Consider the following 20,861-nt stretch of genomic DNA (forward strand, 5'->3'; position numbering starts at 1 on the left):
AACTCTGCTTGTAGGTCACTCTACCGGTGGTTACTCTGCCGGTCAGTCATCAGTTACTCTGCCAGTTGGTCTTCGGTCACTCTGCCAGTTGGTCATCAGTCACCTTGCCGGTTAGTCACTCTGGCAGTCGGTCATCGGCCACTCTGGTCTGTCATCAGTCACTCTGCTGGTCGGTCATTGGTCATGTTGCCGGTCAGTCACTCTGCCAGTCAGTCATCGGTCACTGCCAGTCGGTCACTCTGTCTGTCATTCTGCTGGAACCACTCGATCAGTCAATCACTCTGTCAGTTGGTCACTCTGCCGGTTGGTCATTGGTCGCTCAGCCGGTCGGTTACTCTGCCAGTTAGTCATTTGTTACTCTGCCTGTCATTCATCGGTCACTCTGCTGGTCGGTCATCAGTCACTCTGCTGGTCGGTCATTGGTCACTCTTCCAGTCGGGCATCAGTCATTCTTCCAGTCGGCTGGTCACACTGCCGGTCAGTCACGCTGCCGGTCGTTTACTCTGCCGGTCAGTCATCGGTCACCATGCCACTCAGTCATCGGTCACTCTGCTGGTGGGTCATCGGTCACAATGCCAGTTGGTCATTGTACACTCTGCCAGTTGGTCACTCTGCCGGTCAGTTACTCTGCCGGTCAGTCATCGGTTGCCCTGCCAGTCAGTCATCGGTAACTCTGCTGGTCAGTCATTGGTCACTCTGCTGGTTGGTCACTCTGCCGGTCGGTCATCAGTCACTCTGCTGGTCAGTCATCGGTCACTCTGCCGGTTGGTCACTCTGCTGGAGGGTCACTCTGCCGATCGGTCATCATTCACTCTGCCGGTCGGATGCTCTGCCAATTGGTTATCGGTCACTCTGCTGGTCTTTCATCAGTCACTCTGCTGCTCGGTCATCGGCCATGATGCCGGTTGGTCACTCTGATACACGGTCATCAGTCACTCTGTCAGTCGGTCACTCTGTCAGTCTGCTGCAAATGCTCCATCAATCAATCAGTCTGACAGTTGGTCAGTGCTGGTCGGTCATCGGTGACACTACCGGTTGATCAGTGCTCACTCTTCCAGTCAGTTATCAGTCACTCTGCTGGTCTGTCATCAGTCACTGCTTGTCGGTCATCAGTCATGCTGCCGTTCGGTCACTCTGTCATTCTGCTGGAAACATTCCGTCAGTCAATCACTCTGTCAGTTGGTCACTCTGCTGGTTGGTCATCGGTCACTCTGCCAGTCGGTCAATGGTCACACTGACATTTGATCAGTGGTCACTCTTCCACTCGGTCATCGGTCAATCTGCTGGCCGGTCATCGGTCACTCTGCCAGTTGGTCGCTCTGCCGGTCGGTTACTCTGCCAGTTAGTCAGCGGTTACTTTACCAGTCGGTCATCGGTCACTCTGCTGGTCGATCATCGGTCACTCTACCATTTGATCATCAGTCACTCTGCCGGTTAGTCACTCTGCCAGTCGGTCATCGCTCACTCTGCTGGTTGGTCATCGGTGACTGCTGGTCAGTCATTAGTCACTCTGACGGTCGGTCATCAGTCACTCTGTCGGTCACTCATCAGTCACTCTGGCAGTTGGTCATCGGTCACTCTGCTGTTTAGTCATCATCACTCTGCTACTCTGCTGGTTGGTCATTGGTCACTCTGCTGGTCTGTCATTGGTCACTCTGCCAGTTGGTCACTCTGCCAATCGGTCACTCTGCCAGTCGGTCATTGGTCAATCTGCCGGTCCGTCACGCTACCGGTCGTTTCCTCTGCCGGTCAGTCATTGGTCACCCTGCCACTCGGTCATCAGTCACTCTGCTGGTCAGTCATTGGTCACTCTGCTGGTCGGTCATCGGTCAATCTGCCAGTCAGTCATCGGTTACACAGCTGTTTGGTCGCTCTGCCGGTCGGTTACTCTACCAGTTAGTCAGCAGTTACTTTGCCAGTCGGTCATCGCTCACTCTGCCGGTTGGTCATCGGTCACACTGCCAGTCGGTCATCAGTCACTCTGCTGGTCGGTCATCGGTGACTGCTGGTCAGTCATTGGTCAATCTGACAGTCAGTCATCAGTCACTCTGTTGGTCACTCATCAGTCACTCTGGCAGTTTTGTCATCGGTCACTCTGCTATTCGGTCATCTTCACTCTGCTACTGTGCTGGTTGGTCATTGGTCACTCTGCCAGTTGGTCACTCTGCCAATCGGTCACTCTGCCAGCCGGTTACTCTGTTGGTCAGTCATCAGTCACCCTGCCACTCGGTTATCAGACACTCTGCTGGTCAGTCATTGGTCATTCTGCCGGTCGGTTATCGGTCAATCTGCCAGTCAGTCATCGGTCACACTGCCCGTTTGGTCACTCTGCCAGTCGGTTACTCTGCCAGTCAGTCATCGGTTACTCTGCAGTCGGTCATCGGTCACTCTGCAGGCCGATCATCGGTCACTCTGCCATTCGGTCATCAGTTACTCTGCCGATTGATCATTCTGCCAGTCGTTTACTCTGCCGGTCGGTCATCAGTAACTCTGCCAGTCGCTCATCGGTCACTCTGCCGGTCGGTCTCTCTGCTAGTCGATCATCGGTCACTCTGCCATTCGATCAGTGGTCACTCTTCCAGTTGGTCATCAGTCACTGCTGGTCGGTCACTTTGCCAGTTGGTCATTGGTCACTCTGCCTGTTCGTCACTCAGCCAATCGGTCACACTGCCGGTCGGTTAGTATGCCAGTCGGTCATCAGTCACTCTGCTGGTCGGTCACTCTCCCCGTCGGTCATCGGTCACTCTGCCGGTCGGTCATCAGTCACTCTGCTTGTTGGTCACTCTGCCGGTTGGTTACTCTGCCGGTCAGTCATCAGTTACTTTGCCAGTTGGTCATCGGTCACTCTGCTGTTGGTCAATCTGCCAGTCGGTCATCGGCCACTCTGCTGGTCTGTCATCAGTCACTCTGCTGGTCAGTCATTGGTCACGTTGCCGGTCGGTCACTCTGCCAGTCAGTTACTCTGCCAGTCAGTCATTGGTTATTATGCCAGTCCGTCACCGGTAACTTTGCGGGTCGGTAATTGGTCACTCTGCTGGTCGTCATCTGTCAATCTGCCAGTCAGTCATCGGTCACACTGCCAGTCGGTTACTCTGCCGGTCAGTCATCGGTCACCCTGCCACTCGGCCATCGGACACTCTGCTGGTCAGTCATTGGTCACTCTGCTGGTCAGTCATCGGTCAATCTGCCAGTCAGTCATCGGTCACACTGCCGTTTGGTCACTCTGCCAGTCGGTTACTCTGCCAGTCAGTTACTCTGCCAGTCAGTCATCGGTTACTCTGCAGTCGGTCATCGGTCACTGCTGGCCGATCATCGGTCACTCTGCCATTCGGCCATCAGTTACTCTGCCGGTAGATCATTCTGCCAGTCGTTTACTCTGCCGGTCGGTCATCAGTCACTCTGCCAGTTGGTCATCGGTCACTCTGCTGCTTGATCATCGGTCACTCTGCCAGTTGGTCATCGGTCATTCTGCCACTTAGTCATCGGTTACTCTGCCAGTCAGTCATCGATCACACTGCCGTTCGATCAGTGGTCACTCTTCCAGTCGGTCATCAGTCACTCTGTTGGTTTGTCATCAGTCACTGCTTGTCGGTCATCGGTCACGCTGCCGGTCGGTCACTCTGTCTGTGTCATTCTGCTGGAAGCACTCTGTCAGTCAATCACTCTGTCAGTTGGTCATTCTGCTGGTCGGTCGTTGGTCACTCTGCCAGTCGATCAACGGTCACACTGCCGTTCGATCAGTGGTCACTCTTCCAGTTGGTCATCAGTCACTCTGCTGGTCGGTCATTGGACACTCTAGTCGGTCACTTTGCCAGTTGGTCATTGGTCACTCTGCCAGTTCGTCACTCAGCCAATCGGTCACAATGCTGGTCAGTTACTCTGCCAGTCGCTCATCAGTCACTCTGCCGGTCGGTCATCAGTCACTCTGCTTGTTGGTCATTCTGCCGGTCGGTTACTTTGCCGGTCAGTCATCAGGTACTCTGCCAGTTGGTCATCGGTCACTCTGCCAGTCGGTCATCGGCCACTCTGCTGGTCTGTCATCAGTCACTCTGCTGGTCGGTCATTGGTCACGTTGCTGGTTCGGTCACTCTGCCATTCAGTCATTCTGCTGGAACCACTCAGTCAGACAATCGCTCTGCCAATTGGTCACTCTGCTGGTCGTTCTTTGGTCACTCTGCTGGTCGGTCTTCGGTCGCTCAGCCGTTCGGTTACTCTGCCTGTCAGTCATCAGTCACTCTGCTGGTTGGTCATCGGTCACTCTGCCGGTCGGTCATCAGTCACTCTTCCAGTCGAGCGTCAGTCATTCTTCCAGTCGGGCATCAGTCACTCTGCCGATTGGTCACTCTGCCAGTTGATCATCGGTCACTCTGCTTGTCAGTCATCGGTCACTCTGCCGATTGGTCACTCTGCCAGTTGATCATCGGTCACTCTGCTTGTCCGTCATCGGTCACACTGCCGTTTGGTCACTCTGCCAGTCGGTTACTCTGCTGGCCAGTCGTCGGTTATTCTGCCTGTCAGTCATCGGTCACTCTGCTGGTCGGTCATTGGTCACTCTGCTGGTCATCATCGGTCAATCTGCCAGTCAGTCATCGGTCACTCTGCCGGTTGGTCACTCTGCCGGTCAGTCACTCTGCCATTCGGTCATCCATCAATCTTCCAGTCGGACATTCTGACTGTTGGTCATCGCTCACTCTGCCGGTCGGTCATCGGTCACTCTGCTGGTCGGTCTTCGGTCGCTCAGCCGTTCGGTTACTCTGCCTGTCAGTCATCAGTCACTCTGCTGGTCGGTCATCGGTCACTCTGCCGGTCGGTCATCGGTCACTCTTCCAGATCGGGCGTCAGTCATTCTTCCAGTCGGGCATCAGTCACTCTGCCGATTGGTCACTCTGCCAGTTGATCATCGGTCACTCTGCTTGTCAGTCATCGGTCACACTGCCGTTTGGTCACTCTGCCAGTCGGTTACTCTGCCGGCCAGTCATCGGTTATTCTGCCTGTCAGTCATCGGTCACTCTGCTGGTCGGTCATTGGTCACTCTGCTGGTCGTCATCGATCAATTTGCCAGTCAGTCATTGGTCACTCTGCCGGTTGGTCACTCTGCCGGTCAGTCACTCTGCCAGTCGGTCATTGTTCAATCTGCCGGTTTGACATGCTGCCGGTCATTTCCTCTGCCGGTCAGTCATTGTCACCCTGCCACTCGGTCATCAGACACTCTACTGTTCAGTCATTGGTCACTCTGCTAGTCGGTCATCGGTCAATCTGTCATTCAGTCATCGCTCACTCTGCCGGTCGGCTACTCTGCCAGTCAGTCATCGGTTACTTTGCCAGCCGGTCATCGGTCACTCTGCCGGTCGATCATCGGTCACTCTGCCATTCGGTCATCCATCAATCTGCCGGTCGGACATTCTGCCAATTGGTCATCGCTCACTCTGCCGGTCGGTCATCGGTCACTCTGCTGGTCGGTCATTGGTGACTGCTGGTCCATCATTGGTCACTCTGACGGTCGGTCTTCGGTCACTGCCGGTCAGTCATCAGTCACTCTGGCAGTTGGTCTTCGGTCACTCTGCTGTTCGGTCATCTTCACTCTGTTACTCTGCTGGTTGGTCATTGGTCACTGCTGGTCTGTAATTGGTCACTTGCCAGTTGGTCACTCTGCCAATTGGTCACTCTGCCAGTCGGTTACTCTGCTGGTCAGTCATTCTGCCGGTCGGTCATCAGTCACTCTGCCGGTTGGTCATTGGGCACTCTGCTGGTCAGTCATCGGTCACTCTGCTGGTCGGTCATCGGTCACTTTGCCAGTTGGTCATCGGTCACTCTGCCGGTTGGTCACTCTGCTGGATGGTCCCTCTGCCGGTCGGTCATCGGTCACTCTGCTGGTCGGTCCCTCTGCCAATCGGTCATCAGTCATTCTGCCGGTCAGTCACCCTGTCTGTCAGTCTGTTGCAAATGCTCCGTCAATCAATCAGTCTGACAGTTGGTCACTGCTGGTCGGTCATCGGTCACTCTGCCAGTCGGTCATCGGTTACTCTGCCAGTCGGTCATCGGTCACACTGCCGTTCGATCAGTGGTCACTCCTCCTGTCAGTCATCAGTCACTCTGCCGGTCTGTCATCAGTCACTGCTTGTCAGTCATCGGTCACTCTTTGGTCGGTCACTCTGACTGTCTGTCATTCTGCTGGAAACACTCCGTCAGTCAATCACTCTGTCAGCTGGCCACTCTGCTTGTCGGATATCGGTCACTTTGCCAATCGGTCATCTGTCACACTGCCGTTCGATCAGTGGTCACTCTTCCAGTCAGTCATCAGTCACTCTGCCAGTCTGTCATCAGTCACTGCTTGTCGGTCATTGGTCACGCTGCCGGTCGGTCACTCTGTCTGTCATTCTGCTGGAAACACTCCGTCAGTCAATCACTCTGTCAGTTGGTTATTCTGCTGGTCGGTCATTGGTCACTCTGCCAGTCAGTCACTTTGCCAGTTGGTCATTGGTCACTCTGCCGGTTCGTCACTCAGCCAATCGGTCACACTGCCAGTCGGTTACTCTGCCAGTCGGTCATCAGTCACTGCTGGTCGGTAATTCTCCCTGTCGGTCATCGGTCACTCTACCATTCGGTCATCGGTCACTCTACTTGTTGGTCACTCTGCCGGTTGGTTAGCAGTCACTCTATGGTTGGTCACTCTGTCAGTTGCTCATTGGCCACTCTGCTGGTCTGTCATAAGTCACTGCTGGTCAGTCATTGGTCACGTTGCCGGTCGGTCATCGGTCACTCTGCCGGTCAGTCACCCTGTCAGTCAGTCTGTCGCAAATGCTCCGTCAATCGGATACTCTGCCAGTTGGTCATCGGTCACACTGCCGTTCGATCAGCAGTCACTCCTCCAGTCAGTCATCAGTCACTCTGCCGGTCTGTCATCAGTCACTGCTTGTCGGACATCGGTCACGCTGCCGGTCGGTCACTCTGACTGTCTGTCATTCTGCTGGAAACACCACGTCAGTCAATCACTCTGTCAGTTGGTCACTCAGCTGGTCGGTCATCGGTCACTTTGCCAGTCGGTCAACGGTCACACTGCTGTTCGATCTGTGGTCACTCTTCCAGTTGGTCATCAGTCACTCTGCTGGTAGGTCATCGGTCACTCTGCCGGTGGTTCACTTTGCCAGTTGGTCATTGGTCACTCTGCCTGTTGGTCACTCAGCCGATCGGTCACACTGCCAGTCAGTCACTTTGCCAGTCGACACTCTGCCGGTCGATCATCTGTTACACTGCTGGTCGGTCATCGATCACTCTGCTAGTCGGTCACTCTGCCAGCCAATTACTCTGCCGGTCAGTCGTCTGTCACTCTGCTAGTCGGTCATCGTTCATGCTGCCAGTTGGCCATCGGTCACTCTGCTGGTTGGTCACTCTGCCAGTCAGTCATTGGTCACTATGCCGGTCATTCTTCAGTCACTCTGCCAGTCGGTCATCGGTCACAGTGCCGTTCAATCATTGGTCACTCTTCCAGTCGGTCATCAGTCACTCTGCTGGTCGGTCATCGGTCACTCTGCCAGTCGGTCAATCTGCCAGTCGGTCATCGGTCACTCTGTCGGTCGGTCACTCTCCCGGTTGGTCACTGTCAGTTGGTCACTCTGCTGGTCAGTCAGCAGCTGTGGAGAAAACAGGAAAATTAATTGTTTGTTCGTAACTCTTCACTGCAAGGTTGAATCAGTTTTGATTAAGCTTTGCAACCCAAGCATTAAGGTGTCTGTTCTCTCCACACGTACTGACCTGCTGTTGTGTTTCCCATTGTTCTTGTTTAACATGAATGTCTGTGACCCCCCTCCACATGTCCTCCCTGGCCAGGGAGCCCACAGTGACTGCTGTTATACTTGAGACTTTCTGCGACTGGTGGCATCGCTGGGGCGGAGTGCGTGGTGCACACAGAGAATAACATTATTATTTAACTGGATAAGTTTCCTTTGAATTTTTGTGATTGGGGTTTTATTAATGCTGCCTCTCTAAAAAGGGGGCACTATTGTTATATTTTTTGGGCTTGATGACTCTGGAGCAACAGAAAAGGCTTCCACATGGTATTTCTGGCCCCTTGAAGCTCTCTCTTGCCAACAAATAGTTAATATTGAATGGATACCACTGAACATCATTCCTCTGAATTAGTTCCTCCTGACTGATCTAATTTATCAATTAGTTTAATCATTTATGGGAAAACAATTAAATAAACCAATGCAAATAGTGCAGCTGTTATCAGGTGTGTCCACCTCTTGGAGCAGATTTCTCAAAGTGCCAGGATGGGCTGTTTGTTTTTTTCTAAGTTTAAGAATCTACTTGTGTTTTGTGTAATTTTTCATAGATCTCTGGCTGATCTTAGTGTTATTTGGACCAGTGGTGAGGAGACAGCAACAGAAAACAAAGTAGCATTTGAGAAAGTGAGTGTGGCATTTCTAAACTCTTAAAAAGCCAGAAAGATTTTTGCATAAAAAAAGCGAAGCATTTCAAATTCCCTGTTTTTTTGAAGAAAGATGTATGTTTTTAATTCTATTTTTTTGTTATGTTCTGTATCAATTTCTGGTTCTTGAGCTTTGGCCTTGAATATTTTAATCATTCAAAGATCTTGTGAGTTGAGGCTAAATGCAGAGTGAAACCATCTTTGACTAAATTGATTAATTATGCCTACTTGGAAATTATAAAGTATAAAACTAGATTATAGAAGTAGTTTCATAAAGATTCTCTGCTTCCAGTTGTACTTATTCATTCGCTCTCTTGCTCTCATACTAAAATGTACTGTTGCATTCAGCAATACATTAGTAATGTTACACCTCAACATTGCAATGGGAATGTGTATAATCTGTGAGTAGAGCTTGTGCACAGATCTGTTTTATTCAGTCAGAATGCAGTGTAGCTTCCAACCACACATCCGTGCTATCACTAAGACAGCCTATTTCTACCTCCACCCTGCCTCAGTTTATCTGCTGTTGAAACCCTCATCCATGCCTTGGGTTACCTCCTAGACTTGACTATTTCAACACATTCCTGGCCAGCCTCCATCCAGTCTTGTGCATACCTTCAGCTGTCAAGGCTGTAAGTGCTGGTGTTCTCTCCTGACACACCTCCACCCCTCTTCCCCCTTTTTCCTCCTTTTTTAAGGCTCTCCTTAAAACCTACTACTTTGACTGAGCTTTGTCATCTGCTCTAATGCCTTGTGTGGCTCGTGGTGGGAGGCTGTGCTCTTGTTGGGGGGGCACTTTTGGTGGGCACTGCCCATTATTTCACTAATTGAAAAGTGCCTTTATTTATTTTAAATGAAGAATAATAATTGAGAACTTGGTGTGATCACTGGGCAGCAATCTCCTTTTTAAATATCCTAAACAGCATCAAGTGGCTTATAATCATCTGGACTTGAAATTAGACTTTGGCTTGAAAATCCTTTTGGAACCATCATTGCAAAATAGTGACTGGTCTGCATGGGGTGGGGATCTTGGGTTTTGTTTCTGACTGTTGATGAAATAAACTAGCAATGATTATCAGTTTGGGGTGGATAATCTACCTAGAAATAATAGGCAGCATATTTTTAAAATCTAACCAAGCTACCTATAAACTGAAGTTTATTCCTGGAACAATTAACTTCACTGGGTTAAGCCAGCAGTAGAGTACTGAAAATGTGAGCTGTTGACTGACAGATTTATTCCCATAAAATGAACATGAGCTGATTCATTTTTTTTTTTACTTGTAGCTGATTTTAAAAACTGATTTTTCTTAGGAAAGTGAGAATGATCAAACAGAAAAACCAAGGCAAGGTAAGACTGCTTTTGGATTTCATTTTTTTTTTTAATTGATTTTCCTGTTGCTGTTTGTTTCTCCACAGGTGTAAAAGTAAGCTTCTGTCTCTCCCATACTGTCATTTGGGTGATTTTTCAAGGAATCTGCTTGTCTTAAAAAATGGTCATTGTCCTTTTCTGGGGCTTTTGGTGCCCAAGTCATGTGGAATAAATTCTTTGTTTGCCTGAATCCACATTCCAAGTTGGTTTACTCTTGCCTGAGATTTGACTGAGCTGTGTAGCCTTTTGGGGAAAGGGCTGCAGGCTGCTTTGCTACATTACCATTCCAAATGGCATATGTCTCAAATGTTTGGTGGAGGGTTGCACTTCCTCACACAAGAGGAATGATGGCTACATTTGCTTATATTTTGCCAGTGGGGATTGTTTGCTAGTGGGTAGGTACAATAGACACCTGACTGGGACTAAATGTTGTCCTCGTTTACATGACCTCTTGAGCTTTGTATGTTGTATTATGATCTAGAAGTAAGCCTGGAGCAATCAAGATATATTCATCATTGCAATGAATGTTTAAACCAGTTTGTTCACCCCTACGTGCAATTAGCTCAACTTTTGCAAGTCATGAACCATGAACATCCATTGCTGTTAAAGCTGAGTGTAACCAGTTTGTGTGGGTGAGACTTTCTATACCTGCAGCAGAGCAGGTTTCCAGTCATCCTGGTTAATCCTTGCCACTGGATAAAGGCTTAGCTCTGTCAAGCCCGTGCGGTAGCTGATGTGCAATAGTCACCATACATTTAAAAAAATCCACGCACAGGCATCTTCCACCTCCTCAATTGGAGTTCAGGACTGGAACATCGGCACCTTCATTGAAACATCTGTGAACTCGTGGAAGCAAGTCATCCTCTTTCGAGGGACTGACGATGATGACCTGGGAAATGTCTTAGATTTATATTGGGCTAGAAATTAGTCGGAAGCATACCTCCAGAGTACAACTCCAACCTGCGAAAGAATTACAAAAGTACCTGCTGGCAGACAGGCTGCAAACACTTGTGGTCTCTGGCCTTGTCAGTGGAGGGCAGCATAACTGCTCCATGCGATGCGGATGCGTACCTGGGATCAAGTGGGCCTGGGCTTCTAATTAACAAGCAGAATTCCATTTCAATCATTATGAAGGGAATCCCCAAATCTAATAATCATTGGAATTTTGTTCATTATCTTCATTCCATCAAACTGTAATCTGGGCCAATATTTGCATAAACTCATTTATTATAGTGCTTGGACTTGGTTAGGATCTGAAAATATTTAATTAATGGCTTGGATGTCCCCTTAAGCGGATGCAAACAGGCCCTGTACCTGCTTACATCAACAGTAAGACTTGCACAATCACTGGCCACTTGGTGGTCAAATAGCCCAACTCTGCGGCAGCAATTGCTTATTGTGGCCTGTCAGCGTATGTTGACAGGCCGCAAGTTCCAGATTTCGCATATGCGCAAGCTGATTACGCTGTCCTACACACCGCAATTTCAGGGCCGATTCATGTTCAATTGCCCCACTTAATTTCTAAATAGAAGCTTTTTGCTTTATTGTTACAATTACTTGCTATTTAGGAAGCATTTCAGATTGAGACTAAAGATAATTTTTCAATCATAGAATGTTTGTTCTTGTGAATGTTTTAACTGATGGTTTTCAATATTCCGTGCGGTCTATTGGTGAGTACACAAGTGAATCTTGGGCTCAGATTACACAGTACATTGATGCATTCATTCATTCAGTCAGTGTTAACTTGGAACAAAAAGATTGCGGGGAATAAATCCTTTTGTGGTTTAGCTTTACTGGTTTGACTGGTTAATTTGTGACGAGTTGAAGGGGAGTACACCTGCTCATGAAAATGTTGGATAGCAACGAAATAACTGTCCCGTTAGCTCTTGTAGATTCATTTAAACCAGTTAGAGGACATCTGAACTAGCTTCAATATTTGATTAACTCTTCCAGGGACTCCTGCACAGCTACAGAAAATACAAATTGGAATTGGTTCTTTACAGAATCGGATGTTGTGATGCAAAAAAACATTTGTTGCAATGATGTAGACTGCGTATAATATTTTATCTGAATGGTCTCTTCCATGCTTCCCCCTCTTCCCCAAATGGATGTCTCTCCTACCGGCTGGTGAAACATATTCAGAATATCCTTTACTGGCTACCAAGAGCAAAGAAACCACGTGGCAATGCATAGAAATCTTGTGCAACCTAGTTCTCATGGCAGAGTTCATTTTAACCCACAAAACAAATTTAGTAGTGCAAAGCTAAAAATATTGTACAAATGCTTTCTAATTCATATTCTAGAATTGAAGCATCCTTCATCTTGGGTATTTTATGCTTTGAAGAGCTGTCACATGACCATTTAAAGGAGACTCGGGTGAGTTAGTTTCCAGATTATCCCAGTATTTACCCAGAGAATGTCTGGTGCAATTGGACTGTTGCAGCAGGAAAATGGAAGCGTATTGACGTGAAAATAAATGGATTTTCATCACATGAGAACTGTGAGCAGAATTAGGATGAAATTATCATTACTCAGGAACCTGCAGAAATAGGAAGTCTGATTCAATAAAACTTATCACCGTTTTGAAACTTGGGCGCTAGAGGTGCAAGTTATTTTTCTTTCAAAGACTAATTCTAAACACTCCAACTGTCATTTTCGAGTCAAGTATTGCACATATGAAGATAAAACGACCGTAGATCTTGCACCGATCTTTAAAGAGCTCCGTGACAATGAATACCGAAGTTAATGTTATAATAATTAAAACAAACACAATGCTGGCCAAAGTTCAACAGAAGACTCAACACATTGAAACTCCCCAAATAACTTTACGGGATCCAGTTGTTTAGGGATTATCAGACATCAAGACAACTGTCAGTAAAATCAGGAACCGGTAAAGTCACGCCAGTAACTGGAATAGAAAGCAACTTCCTTTCTCCAACTTGTTCAGTACAGATGTCCACTCTTTATACTTCATTTCATCAGGTAAAGGAACTTAATCTCTGGAACACTGTTTTAAAACTAATGCCACCTATTGTGGATATAAGTGAAACTGACGCTCCAGAAATTCATCTTTCCAGTTCTATGCAGACAGACTCAGATGTCTATCCAGAACTAGCCCACACAGTCATTCTCTGCTGCTACATATGGCTACTACCAAACACAGCAAATCTCTTAAGAAAAAAATACTGATCTCGGTCAACTCAGTCCTGGTATAAACGTGAAAAGTCTGTCTGATGCTACTTACTCATTCCTACTTTCTGCGATGGAAACCATCGTTCCCTCTGAACGCAGTGCAGGCAAAAATCTGGAGACGACATCAAGAGACAAAGTTTCTACAACGTATTGAAGCCAAAGAGCTGTGAGGCTTAGACTCAAGGAAGTTGATTGTTTTGTTAGAACCCCCAGCTCCCTCCAGTTATTAACATTCCAGAGTTCTGTGACACGGGCACATAATGTGGAAAACGGATTACATAATCTGAATACTGGGATCTCACGTATGAAGTCTGTCCACGAGAATAATAGGATCTCTTAGTAAAAGATCTGAGATTTATGACGTGTATGTTGTGCAAGAACACCTAGTTCCCATGAATTGCCTTTTATATGTTGCATCTGATTGCTGGATGCCAGTATTTTCCTCCTGAAGTCTTTTATCAGGATTCTTTCACATCAAGTACAACTACTCAAAGGGACAACTTGGATAGGACCAGAAATTCAAGGAGACGTGGATATTTTGAGAACACAAATGACAAAATCTGAGCGGAATATAATGCGTCCGTCTGATTTGGATTCTTTTCCCCGAATCTCCATACCATCAGATCTCCTCAGCTGTCGAGTTTGGGTCTTCTGTACCTCGGCATATGCAGCCTCCGGGAATAAGCTTCGAAATTCAGTGACATTGATTCAAAAGATTTATTAAGAGAAATGTTGGCGTGAACAGACTGTGTTTATTGAATCTAAATCTTCTACAAATGACTTCCAAAATACAAGTCTTGTGCGTTTTCCTAGTCCCGTTATGGTCAGTAATTATTGGTCTTTTGTATCTGAAATGAAGGTTACAGTAAATACTGAATTTCCCGGGGCGGCTGGTGGCGCCTGGATTTCATTGACCAGTTTGGTGGGCAAGGACACGGAATCCGCACACATCACGTTGGAGCTTGAGCGTTCTATGCATCCTGTAATTTATCAGATGGACCAAGGATTATCCGCACTGACTACTGATGGCCACGCACAGCTGCCTGCTACAAGCAGTTTGGTTGTGTCTGGAACTGAACTCCGGAGTTACAAAGCGCAACATTGGGCAACAGGCGACAGTAATTGGCGAAGTGTGCTGAATATTTCCGCTCCAACCCTTGATCCGGCGGCAGCTGTAAATACTGAAACTCATGAGTTTGAAGACAGCAGATTTCTGGACCTCCAACGTTGGATACAACCAACCGTCACCTTGTCTAATACCAAATGGATGTCTGGGCCAAGAGTCCAAGATAAAAATGCAATTGGTGAGTATATCTGCAGAGTTTCAAAAGTAATCCTGTGTGGGTAGAATACTGTGTGTGTGATTATGACTGAAGCATTTTCCATTTTTTGATATTAAAATGGACAATAGTATTGAATCAGTATTTTATCCATTCCAAATCTCGTGATTCTGCTTTTTCCCCCCTTTTTAGTTTTGCTAGTATTTAAAAGTGCTAAGTGGCAGAGCAACTCAAATAGCTATTTTCCACTATCTTTTTCAGCAAAAAAAATCCGCTGAAATAGTTCACTTTTTGTATAATCTACTTCCCCTCGATTCCTGGAGCAGGAATTGTTCAAAGGAAAAGGGCAACCTGTGGCCACGATAGGACACTGCCGGACCAACAATTACCCTTCAGTCCCAACGAGTAAAAGGGCCACGCTGTCCCACTTCGTAATTTTTTCCCCTCGAATGCAATGGCTCTGTATTGGTTACGGCTCCAACACCTCTCAGTAACTGAGTCAACCTAGACTGTCAGCCAGTAATAGAATCATAGAATGAGGAGGAACAACACACCTTGCCCTGTGTAGGATCCATACACACACACACACATTTTTTATATATATATATTTTATATATATCTCGATTCGACCAGCTTTGCTTTTTTAATTAACTCCTTTTCCCCCCCCCCCCCCCCCAGAGATGTTCTGGTTCTCTTTCCCCCAACACACATTCATGTTCACACCAAAGATTGGTTTCCATAAGAAGACTCGCATCTCTTGATCTGAACAGCAAGCCTCTGCAACCTGTGGTCACGATGGGACACTGCCGGGCCAACAAATTACCCTTCAGTCCCGGAGAGAGTCACTGATATCGCCCAAACAGTGATGACCATTATCCATTTGCATTAACGTCGATTTCAAAACTCTCGGTTTAACGTCTTTAAATTCAATTTATTCCGAGTGTCTCTCAATTTCATGAATTGGTATCTGCCCTTTTTCCACACATCATTGTGGAACTGTATTTAAACTACTGGCAGAGGGCAGATGGGGTTGTGGAACGGGAGCAGTCCTGGTCTAAGCCACTCCAGTGTAATACACAGACGGGATTAGAATGGAGCGAGCACAGGCACGATGGGCTGAATAACCACCTCCCTGTGCCGGAATATCAATGCCTCCATGAAATTGACTACAAATTGTTGTTCAGGTCATCGCCAGTAGAAAACGTGATGCTGTGTTTATCTCCAGTGCTGGCGGCAAAATGGAGAATAAGTCATTGCATCAAGTGCATCATTGTGGTCTCTTTCACATTCTGTGGCTGTGTTTGGGGCGGAAGCAAGAAGATGCATGTCTTGAACGACTAGCTGTACTTGAAGTACGTGAATTTCTAAACCGTGTCCTCCACTTCAGCACATGGTCCACATGCAGTAGCCTGTTTCTCCCCTCCCCAACCCCACCGGAAACCCTTCTCCAGGAGGCTGGCTCACATTTCAAGCACATGTCCAAGAAAGAGCCAATATTTATCCGAAACAGAGTATATGGCCACTTATATCATTGCTGTTTGTGGGCCACCCTGACCTGCGAGAGGACACCACTGCAGGTCAAAAGGATAAAAGAGCTGGAGTGCGGGCCCTGGAACATCGTGGGCATACCACTACAACTTCCAGCGCCAAGTCTGCTCTTGAGCTGGTGATTCACCAGGCCTGTGCTGTCCCCGGCAGAAAGATCTCTGATAGCCTGGCGCTACTCAGGGATACGATCGCCTACGTGCGGGACAGGGGGGTGGACACCTGCTTAATCAGCTTAGACCAGGAGAAGGCCTTTGACAGGATATTGCACACGTACCTGATGGACGTGCTCTCCAAAATGGGGTTTGGGGAGGGTATCCGCAATTGGATCCAACTGCTCTACAGAGACATCAGTAGCGCAGTTCTAATCAACGGGTGGGAAACTGAAAGCTTTCTGATCAGATCTGGAGTCAGGCAAGGCTGTCCTCTCTCGTCTGTCTTGTTTGTGGTATCAAGCCCTTTGCCGGGTCCATCAGGAAGGATGCAGGCATTAGAGGGGTGACGATCCCAGGCAGCGGAGGCGCTCAGGTCAAGACCTCCCTGTACGTGGACGACGTGGCCATCTTTTGCTCAGATCCGCAGTCGGTTCGCAGATTGCTCACAATCTGCGACCAGTTTGAACTGGCCTCAGGAGCGAAGGTCAATCGCAGCAAAAGTGAGGCCATGTTCTTTGGCACCTGGGCCGACCGATCCTTTATCCCCTTCACCGTTAAGCCAGATTACCTGAAGGTGTTGGGAATATGGTTCGGAGCAGACGGGGCGTGCGCCAAAAACTGGGAAGAGCGTACCGCCAAAGTGAAGCAAAAACTGGGATGGTGGAAGCTGCGCTTCCTCTCCATGGCAGGAAAGAACCTGGTCATCAGGAGTGAGGTGCTCTCGGGGTTGCTGTACGTGGCACAGGTCTGGCCCATCTCTCGCTCCTGTGCCGTGGCAGTCACCCGGGCCGTCTTCCACTTTGTCTGGAGGTCCAAAATGGAACGTGTCCACAGAGACACAATGTATAAATCTCTGGACAGTGGAGGAAAGGATGTTCCGAACATGGCCCTCATCCTGATGGCCATCTTTGTGTGCAGCTGCATCAAGCTGTGCACAGACCCCTGGTACACAAACACCAAGTGTCACTACATGCTGAGGTTCTACCTGTCCCCGGTATTGCAAAGGATGGGCCTGGCCACGCTGCCGCGAAACGCCCTCATCAGCTGGCCCATGCCTGTCCACCTGTCCTTCGTGGAAAAGATTTTCACAAAAAACCCCTTTGACCACAAAGCCATAAAACAGTAGTCAGCACGTAACGTCCTGGACGCCCTACGAAAGGAGAGGGTGGACCCTGTCGGGTGATTCCCTGAGCGGACTGTCGAACTAGTTTGGCAGAACGTCTCATCGCCAGAGCTTATACGCAAGCACCAAGACGTAGCTTGGTTGGCAGTGAGGAGTGCCTTACCTATCAGAGCGTTCATGCACAGCCGACGTCTCGGCAACACGGCACGGTGCCCCCGAGTCGGCTGCGGGGCAGACGAGACTGTCACCCATCTCCTTCAGGATTGCGCCTTCGTAAGGCAGGTTTGGAAAGAGATGCAGTGGTTGCTGTCGAGGTTCATCCGGAGCAGCTCCATAATAACAGGACTCTGCTCTACGGGCTGTTCCCAGGGGCACACACCGAGACAGACATCACCTGCTGCTGGAGGGCCATCAACTCGGTCAAAGATGCTCTTTGGTCTTGCCAAAACTTGCTGGTCTTCCAGAGCAAGGCGATGTCCACGTCTGCGTGTTGCAGACTGGCGCAATCCAAGATCCAGGAGTACGTGCTGAGGGACGCACTTAAAATTGGTGCAGCCGCCGCAAAGGCACAGTGGGGAAGGGCCACAGTTTAAAGCCCTTCTGCCACGGAAAACCCGGGGACAGGAATCCGTACAAAACTCCCTCGGGCCGTACTTGTAACTTTTTGTGTACATGGAGCACCATGATCTGTAAACACCTATGTAGTGCCATGTACAATGCAAAGTCTGTTTCTAATGCACGTTGAAAAGAAAAAATGTAAATGTACCGTCACCATCTGTACTGTATAGTGACACATGTAATGTAATGTAATTTGTCAAATGTACTACAATGTATCCCGAATTGTACTTGAAATGAAAAGCAAGGAAATGTATCGAACGGAACTGTCATCAGCACCCAAATGTAGTGTATGGGATTGCTGACTGCAGCTAAATGTACTGAACTGCTTTTGAATGTACTGTACAAATTTTTATATGAATAAAGTATATTTTGAAATAAGTGTGCGACGAATTCGAGCTGGGTGACATCATCAAGGTCCAGGTCACCGGTTAGAGCGTGGGCTGGAACATTGGCTGGGCCCAGGCACAGCGGAGAAGCGGAAAGGTCGGGGTGGAGGTGCGGCAAATGTTTGGTGTGGATGTGCGATGAGATCATGAAGGTGCGGCAAATGAGGGTACGGGGCCCAGAAGAGCCGAAGGCCCAGGGGCAGCACGGGCCAGCCCACACTGCGATGTGTGCGCGCACTAGGTCCGTGCAGCAGAGCAAGTCTCCAGTCATCTTGGTTTACCCTTGCCACTGGATAAAGTCCTAGCTCTGTCGAGCCCGTGTGGTGGCTGATATGCAATGGTCACCACACATTTATTAAAAAAAAAATCCACACTGGCATCTTCAACCCCTGGAGTTCAAGACTGGAATATCTGGTCCTCCATTGAAATATCTGTAAACTCATCCCTTTTGGTGTGGAAGCAAGTCATCCTTGTTCGATGGATTTCTTGCTCCCAACCAAAACAGTCACAATGTCAAACTGAAGCATTTAATGCAATGCCAATTGGCTCCGCGACCCGGTATTCTTGCTACTCTTCTCTAGTCCCTTTCCACTGCCATTTGGCAAGGAAGGTGTGAGAAACTGTTCATCATCCACATATGGGTTTGCCAGTGGTTAGAATAACTTCAGTTAAATGTTTGTGTAAATTCTCAAGTTGCAGCAGTGTCACTTATCCTCGAGTGAATAGAGGTCAAGAGCTGTGCTTTTTGTTGGTGGCTGTTTTGTAGTTGTGTTGGGAACCCAGCATCACCAGGTGTGAAATATTTAAGTAAATGTTTGTCTTAAAGCTTTGAAACCTGCATTTTTATATAGTGCTTCATGATCTCTCAAGTGCTTTATAACTAATGAATTGCAGTGACTTATGTAAATAAATGTGGCAGGGTCCTATCTAGCAAGGTCTGAGCTGAATATGCAGCTAATCTGTCAGTTGGTTGAGTGAAGAATGCGGAGTGGAACAGAGCTGCTTGCCCCTACTCTTAGTGCTGTTCACCTGAATAGACTGGATGTAATTTGCACTGATGGGTACCTAGATTGTGTGGGCTTGACCCCATAAACGTCAGCCTTTTAGTGTTGATGATCAACATCAGTTGAATTTTTTTGTATGCTGTGGGCATCACTTGACGAGCAGATTCATGAACTTGAATACCAATTGGATCACAATGGATTTGGGTAAGAAAAGTGATGTGACACTCGAGGCCTGCACATGAATGGCTAAAGCAATCCAGTTTTGGTGTGAAGTGTCCTGGGCCTTTATGGACATAAGAAATAGGAGCAGGAGTCGACCATACAACCCTTTGAGTCATTTAATAAGATCATGGCTGATCTTCGACCTTCTGCCCAATTCCCCCCCCCCCCCCCCCCCCGAGTCCAAAAATCTACCGATCTGTCTTGAATATATGCAACGACTGAGCCTCCACAACCCTCTGAAGAAATTTCTCATCTCAGCCCTAAAATGGCTGACTCCTTATTCTGAGACTGTGACCCCTGATTCTAGACTCTTCAGCCAGAGGAAACATCCTCCCTGTATCTACCCTTTCAAGTCCTGTAAGAATTTTATATTTTTCAATGAGATTAGGCCCAGTCTACTCAACCTCTCATGGGACATCCCACCCCCACACCTTCTTTTCACTCCCTCTATGGCAAGTATATCCTTCCTTGCGTAAGGAGACCAAAACTGAACACACTACGCCAGGTGTGGTTTCTCCAGGGCCCTATATAACTGATGTACAGTCGTTGCATGGAATTGTGATTTGAATCCATGTGTGTATAGATATTTTTTCTTCTTTTGCAGATACCGAGGTAGTGCATGAAATATCTGATCCACCAAAAATATATCCTGGAGGTAAAGTTTTGAAACTACAAGTAGTTGAACATGTGATTCTGTGAAGGTCTCCAGAAATTACTGATGTCTTTAGTTGCACTACCAATATATTTGATATAAATGGCAATCTGGAAGATAGAGGTCATGAGTTCAAATGACATATTGTGAAATTGAATTCAATAAATCTAGTTATTTGTGGGCTAATACCAAAAAAATAATCATTATCCAGATTCTCAGGAACCTAACTGGTTTCCTAATATCTCTCTCTGGTTGGGACTACGTGTGACTCCAGTCCCACAATGTGTTTGACTCTTAATGCCATCTGAAATGACCCCTCCCTTTTTTTCAGATATGCAAATCTTTAGCTTGTCCTCCCACTTTTAATGAAACTTTTCTTGATTTAAAGATAAATCTGGGATCCTCAATCTTTGGGGTATAGAGTACAAAGAGAGAGGTAATGCTAAACTGATGCAAATTGTTGATTAGGACACATTTGAAATAGGTGCCTAAAAATGGACACAATTAGGGTAAGATTGGTCTTGGCCTGTGTTTCTCTCTTTGGCCAATTGGCAGCCCATTTTAGATCATACATGATTTTTCCTTCTCTCATTGCATGTGGATTAGTCGGCTGCTGATTGTCAGGAGGACAAAACAGGCGACAGCAAAAGACCATTTTCACCCACAATTATTTTAGGAAGGATGGCAAGGCCATGGAAAGAATTACAAGAGATTCATGAAGATGATATCAGTGATGGGTTTTAGTTGTGAAGGGAGACCAGTGAATCTTGGCTCCTTTCACAGAGAACAAAAGAATTTAAGAGGAGGTTTAATAGATGCTCAAAATCCGAGCAGTTTTGATGATTAAGTAAATCAGGGTAAATATTTCCACTAATACAAAAGCAAAA

The 20,861-nt window shown here is 47.6% G+C and overlaps 1 protein-coding gene across 1 annotated transcript in view; it reads left to right on the forward strand.

Annotated features, from left to right (window-relative positions):
- The window catches only part of LOC139273917 (uncharacterized), a 75,593-nt gene that overhangs the window by 43,975 nt on the left and 10,757 nt on the right, over positions 1-20,861 (forward strand). Inside the window, exons 2-3 of the mRNA XM_070890988.1 lie at positions 9,740-9,776; positions 19,927-19,977. Coding sequence (XP_070747089.1) covers positions 9,740-9,776; positions 19,927-19,977 — 88 coding nt within the window. The remainder of the gene's footprint in view (positions 1-9,739; positions 9,777-19,926; positions 19,978-20,861) is intronic.

The sequence above is a fragment of the Pristiophorus japonicus genome, chromosome 9, assembly GCF_044704955.1.
Source record: "Pristiophorus japonicus isolate sPriJap1 chromosome 9, sPriJap1.hap1, whole genome shotgun sequence".
Classification (NCBI taxonomy): Eukaryota; Metazoa; Chordata; class Chondrichthyes; family Pristiophoridae; genus Pristiophorus; species Pristiophorus japonicus.